Source organism: Hakea prostrata, chromosome 3 (assembly GCF_041222555.1).
Source record: "Hakea prostrata isolate BN-2017 chromosome 3, UWA_Hpros_2, whole genome shotgun sequence".
Classification (NCBI taxonomy): Eukaryota; Viridiplantae; Streptophyta; class Magnoliopsida; order Proteales; family Proteaceae; genus Hakea; species Hakea prostrata.
This window is the reverse complement of record NC_142602.1, coordinates 25219553-25226258: the sequence shown is the minus strand read 5'-3', so window position 1 is coordinate 25226258 and position 6706 is coordinate 25219553. Positions and strand designations below refer to the sequence as shown.

Below are 6706 nucleotides of genomic sequence, written 5' to 3'. Positions count from 1 at the left end.
TTACCACCTCAGAAAGACTGAAGTTTGTGGAAAGATGAGATGGTAGATATGCAGTGGGAGAAATCAATGCTTCTTCCTCCCTTTCTCAAGCAATGCCATCTTTTATTAAGATTACAGCCATGAGCACTTACATATAATGTTCTCACTATGTTTCAAAATAACACATCAAAATGCAGAAAAGTAAACCATCCCAAACCCTAGCTAACTTACTAATACCATGAAAATACTTAAAAAGAACAGACAGAAATGACAATAACAAACCAGTTGAATTAGTGTCCTTCTTTGCATGAGATTGCACCTCACTACTTGCTTGTCAATCTTCCTGCTTTTGTCAAAAGAATTACAAGCTCTATCAAAATTCATCTTTCTATATGTAGTAACATACATAAGCAACATAATAAATTAAATTTTCAAATCATAGTTTGTCCTCCAATATAGGAAATTAATAAGCATGTTGGAATGCTTAGTTTTTATGTACGTAGAGAATAGAACTATTCTTCCCTGGTAAAGAGGAACTTTCTTCTAACATCTAAGGAATATTCAACATTATATTGTGAAAGTATAAATTAGGAATCATCTTCTAATCAAGCATGGATGCTTAAATAGTTTTCAATTTTACCTCCAAGAAATTTGTCCTTGATTAAATGTAGTTCCTTCACAACATCACTCATGTGCATGCGTTCCCTTGGCGATTCCATGGAGCACTGCAATGCAATTTTGATTATTATCATTGTGTAATCTTTCAATTCATCTGTCCAATGACTAAAACCATCAATTATGTCAATTTCTTCATCATGTCCTTCCTCGGGTAAGAGTGTTGGATCTAAAATTTGCATCCCTTGTATAGGTAAAGCTGCCTTTGCATAGTTGTGGAGGTTCAAGTCCTCTGCAAACATTGGATCTGTTGGCCTTTTTCCAATGAACATCTCCAATAGAAGAATCCCATAGCTGAATACATCCCCTTGTGTAGTTGCATTTCTATTAGTACCATATTCTGGAATTTTAGAGACATTTTACTATCAGTGTAACAAAAGAGAGTTACCATGTTTTTCGTATAATACAAAAATGACATGTGAACTATGGAAATTGTGAACAAATTATTCAATAATAGCAACCTAATAGCAACTTACATGGCCAAAATCTGAGAAATTTTATTCTTTTGAAATGGATAAAAATATGATCCACTCTAAATAAATATACAAAATTTATTATATTCAATCAAACATGCATCTAGAGCACGACCCAAATACACTATAATAGTTGGATTGAAGTTTAAACCTTGATATAGAAGATCTTTAGATCTTAAGTCCTATTAAAAAGAAATTCATAATTTGGTCATATTAAACACTCTGCAGTTGATTTTAATTCAAATTGTGTACAACAACTTAGTAATGGCATCTAGAAAAGATATGAATTCAAGATATTATTAACTCAATAATAAAAAATATTATACCTGGAGCAATGTAGCCAATAGAACCCTTTATTCCAGTGGTACTAGTTTGAGCTTGGAATGAATTGTCTTCAACTTTTAAAAGTAACGTTGCCAAACCAAAGTCACTAACATGTGCAGTCATAGCGCTATCAAGTAGAACATTGCTTGGTTTCAAGTCACAATGAACAATTGGCACATAACAATGACAATGAAGGTAATCCAATGCAGAAGCTACATCAATTGCAATATTTAATCTTTGAAGAAGGCTTAAATTCCTTGGATAATTAAGTGGCTCCATTGATATATGCAACCAATCATCTAGGCTCCCATTTGGCATGAACTCATAAACAAGGGCTTTGAAATCCTGTCCTTTTGAATCAAGACTTGAACAACAAGTTAAAATCTTCACAAGATTTCGATGCCGAATGTTTCTTAATGCTTCACATTCAGCAATAAAGCTCTTGTAAGCTCGTGGATTTTGAAGGTTGAGTATTTTCACCGGCACAATTGTTTCATCTTGGTTGATGACCCCTTTATACACGGAACCAAAACTGCCAGAACCTAAGAAATTGGCTGAAGAAAATCCTTCAGTGGCTTGGAAGAGCTCTCTATAAGAAATCCTTGGGAACTGATTTCCAATTAATTGCGTAGATGAAGATTTACCTTTTGATTTTCTTATCCAAAGAAGAGCAAGAAAGCTAGATATCAAGAGAAAACTGAGAACCATGCTGATTATTTTCAAAACTAATTTGAAAGCATGAAGTTTTTCTTGCTTTTGAGATCCATGGTTTTTGCATGTAGGCAGGTTGAACTCCAAGATTCCCCCACAAAGCTTGTCATTTCCCTTAACTGAAACCGCAGTTACATTTCCAAAGATTCCTTTTGTTGGCATTTCACCTTCAAGATTATTGAATGATAAATTCAAACTCTGTAATACGGAAAGTTTTCCTAGATCCTTTGGGATTTGACTTGATAAGTTGTTGTGTGAAAGATCTAGATCTTGAAGCCCCTTTATAGAAATCAAAGATTGGGGAATGCTTCCTTTGAAGGAGTTACTAGCCATGTAAAGATGTTCCAAACTATTACATCCACCAATAGAGATGGGAATTTCTCCAAATAGTCTATTTTTGGACACATCCAATGTAGAAAGAGCCTTCAAGTTACCAATTTCAATTGGTAGAGAACCTTCTAGTGAATTATAAGATAGGTCGAGAAATATCAATGATATGGCAGGCTTTTGAAATAGTTGCTTAGGTATTGAACCTTGGAGATAATTGTGACGAAGGATTAGGCGCTGTAAATGTTCAAAATTTCCAAGGCTGGGAGGAATCCTTCCACTCAAGTTGTTGGCTTCTACATGGAGCTCATACAAAAGAGTGAGATTCCCTAGAGAAGATGGTATTTGTCCTGAAAGTTCATTTTCACTCAACCACAATGTTTGAAGTTTTTGAAGTTTGCCAAGTCCCGATGGAATATTACCTTGAAGAAAGTTTTCATCTAGGGTCAAAAGGGTTAAGTTCATGAGGTTCTCTATCCCAGAAGGGATGGTTTCTGATATTTGATTCCCACTAAAGGAAAGTTCAGAGAGCTTTGTGGAGAGATTGGCCTTAAAGTTGGGAATGAGACCCTTAAAACCATTGTATTCTAGGGCTAATACCACTAGACTTGTACAGTTTACCAAAGAATCTACAAAAGCTAAATCATTAGCAACTTCCCTTGTCCCAAATTGATTACTATCAATTTGGAATACTTGGAGATTTTGAAAACTTCCCAACTTGCTAGGGACTGGTCCAACAAAACTGTTTTCTGCAATATCAAACATTTCAAGTGTTGAGATATTAGAGATGGAACTAGGAATGCTTCCTGAGAAAAGGTTTCCTCCAATCAATATATATTCTAGATTTGGAAGTGAGAGCCCGATCTCTCTTGGAAGGCTCCCATGCAGATGGTTGTCTGCCACAGAAATCGTCTGAAGAGATGAGAGGTTGAATAATGAGAGAGGGAACATACCATATAACTTGTTTTCATTGAGGGATAGATAATCTAAGTTTATGAGTTGACCGAAGGATTTTGGAATTCTCCCCTGTAGTTCATTTCCAGACAAAGAAATGGTTTGGAGGGTGGAAATGTTCCCAAGCTGTGGGGGTATTTCTCCAGTTATGCCACCATAGTTAATAGAAAACACCTCCAACTTTGACAAAGCCATAATCATTTCAACAGGAATCTCCCCAGTGAGATTGTTATAGCCAAGGCGTATTGTTCTTAGTTGAGTGCAGTTGGCCAAGCTGGTAGGAAGTTCTCCGCTGAGACTATTGTTTGCAATAGAAATGTACTGAAGTCGAATCAAATTACCAACTTCTTGGGGGATTTTGCCGATGAATCTATTTCTTTTCATCTTGATAACACGTAAAAAACTGAGATTCCCTATGGAAGGAGATATGTTTCCTCCCAATCCCTTCTCAACTAAATCCAAGAGAATAACCCGCCGATGACGACGGCCACATGTGACACCTACCCAGCTGCAGAAATGGTTGGAGTTGTTCCAAGATTGTAGTACTCCATAAGGATCATCGATGATGTGTTCCTTGAAGCTGAGCAAAGCGAGTCGATCAGTCTCATTCCCTGGAGTTCTTGTACTGGTAGCGGATTCTAGCCACGATGTGCCTCCCAAAAAGAGAACAAGAAATAGAAGCCAAAGTGCCATCATAATCAAAATTCAAGACTCGCAAATGCAATGAAAACCATGCAATTCTGAGTTGCAGTAGTAGCTACCAAGGCTATTGATCAATTTGAAGTCAAGTCTTTCCGTTTCCCTTTCTGCTTTCATTTCTTGATCATTAGTCAAGTCTTTTCTCTCTTCTTTTTTGTTGTCAGTCATCCAGTCTTTCCACTTGGTGTCATCAATCAACTTTGCTTCTGTTTCCCGTTACTCTTCATCACTTTCTAGTGTAAAACAGAAGAAAAATTAACTTCCCGTGCTGCCACTTTGATTTTTTTTTTCTTTCCTTCTGTTTTTCCTGTATTTTTTACTCATTTATAATCTGTAGACCCCCTAAACCTGCCTGATTGCCTCATGGCTTTTAATTCCAATAGATTCCTTTCTCACGAGAAAAGGTTGATGGAGTTCTTGAAAAGTTCACATAGAAATCAAAGAAGGCCTTAGAGTTCGAATTCTCTAAACCAAAAATCAAGACAAATATCCCTCAGAAATAAATGGAAAGAAATTTAATATCCGAAAACACGCAATGTTGAATATTTGAAATTTAAAAGGTTCATGATTGTATTAATGGATTTGGATTTGAATTAAATTTACACTTAAAACCATAAAAGCTCAAGTAAACCTTCAATCATATTTTCCCTCGTGGAATGCTTTCCACCTCACATTTTCTTTTTCCCTTCTTGTTTTCAATAAATCTCTTCAAATTTCATCATGATTTCTTTGAAAAATAGCTTAAAGTGGGGTTTAGAACCTTTACATGCAAATCTGTAACTGAAAAAACTTGGACATTACAGTCAGAATTACCACATGAAAGAATTGATTTCTCTGCATAAATCAGTAGCAGGGAGGGGATAAACCTGATTCAGACCTACCACCACCGAATGATAAGAGTCACAAATCAAGGAATGGATAGAACTAAATCAGATCAAACTGAGAGTTCCAAACACTGACTCTAGCTTCAGTAGGGTTGCGATATCACCACCTTCCACTGCAATGGGTTGATGGCCGTCACTCTTTGCTCTACATATAACAAAGACAACCATAATTTCTTGAATGGACATTGCCCGGAAGATGTATGAAAAGACAGAAATTTATCCAATTTCAAAGCAAGATTTTTTTTCTAATAAGTTAGATAAAATATAACTTAAAGTTATTAATCTTCTTAAAAAAGAAATAAGAATCTTGTTTTGAGATTGGGTACGTGTCAAGAATCTAACAAAGGGGACTCGTTTTTTGCATTTATAATGACGATGTACAACGGACACCCACCACCAAAGTTGGATGTTTGGGTACAAAGGAGACTGATTGTTGTAAAAAGAGAAGCTGGAAAAAGTCTATCTCAATGGCATGCCTTCATTTTTCGGATGAATTGTTACTTTTATTTAATGGAATGATGGATCGGTTTCCTAGCTTCAATTCTGAGAAAACATTGATCTCGTCACTTCCAAACATTCCATACAAATTGTGTCTTAATTCCGTTTTTCTTGCTTTCATTTCTTGACCATTATTCAAGTCTTTTCTCTTATTTCCTTTCTCACCAGAAAAGGTTGATGGAGTTGGTGAACGGTTCACATTGAAATCAAAGAAGGCCTCATCTAATTGGACGTGTTTAATGGGTGGAGGAAGTCATTGAGTTCTGTAAACCAGAAGTCAAGACAAATGTCCCTTAGAAAAAAAAACGCTAGAAAATTTGGAATCCTAAGACAAGCAATGTTGAATATTTGAAATCTGAAAGGTTTATGAGAGTGTTAAATGGGTTTGGACTTTGAATTAGATTCAGATTTAACCATACAAGCTCAACTAAAACGGTGAATCATATTTTCCCTTCTGGAATGTTTTCCACCTCACATTTTTAGGTAATTGTTCTCAAAGGGCTTACAACCACCTCTATTTGTATGTCAAGATCCAAACCCAAACTTGGATTTGAAGACAAAATTTGAAATTTTAAAAACATAAACTAGCTTTGAGGCATGATTATAACCAAGTAATCAGTAAATAGAACGTTTTCAAAAGATACAAAGTCCTTCTTATGCTTTTTTTAACCATGTGGGTTTGTTGCATCCTTTTATTGATCATACATTTTATTTATCTAACCTTACTTTCTACTGAGTATCCAACTCCATAACTGTTTCCATTGTAGACTTAAACTACATTCTTTCCTTTTAGAAGAGTGCTCTATAGCTTCTAAGACACAATAAGTTAAGAGAAAAAGGAAAGATGTAGAGCACTCTTAAACTACATCTTTCCCTTAAATGGTTGGAATCCCTCATGAAGGCATTCCATTACAACAACATCGTTAAAGTTACAGCTCTGTTCCCATCAGAGTATGCCATCAGAGTCTGATAAAAGAAGAACATGACAATACAACAATAGAACATTGCAGGAGATTTTGAAGTGCCTGATATCCTAAAACTCATCTCCCCTCAACTAACCACCACCACCAAAAAGGAAGGAATGCAGCCTTTGAGATTGACCAGGCTCTTCCTTGGTAAAACAGACCCAGCTCAAACCTAGGGAGGTGGTTTAAGTATCCTTTCATTTATCTACAGAAACAA

At 35.8% G+C, this 6706-nt stretch overlaps 1 protein-coding gene across 1 annotated transcript; it reads right to left on the bottom strand.

Moving 5' to 3' along the window:
• Positions 1 to 584: 584 nt before the first annotated feature.
• Positions 585 to 4139, bottom strand: LOC149021855 (uncharacterized). Its single transcript, XM_089147505.1, has 2 exons — positions 1454 to 4139; positions 585 to 994 (listed from the first exon to the last, which is right to left on the bottom strand). Exons 1-2 carry the CDS (start codon positions 4137 to 4139, stop codon positions 585 to 587), a joined length of 3096 nt encoding a protein of 1031 aa, XP_089003631.1.
• Between the last annotated feature and the right edge of the window lie 2567 nt (positions 4140 to 6706).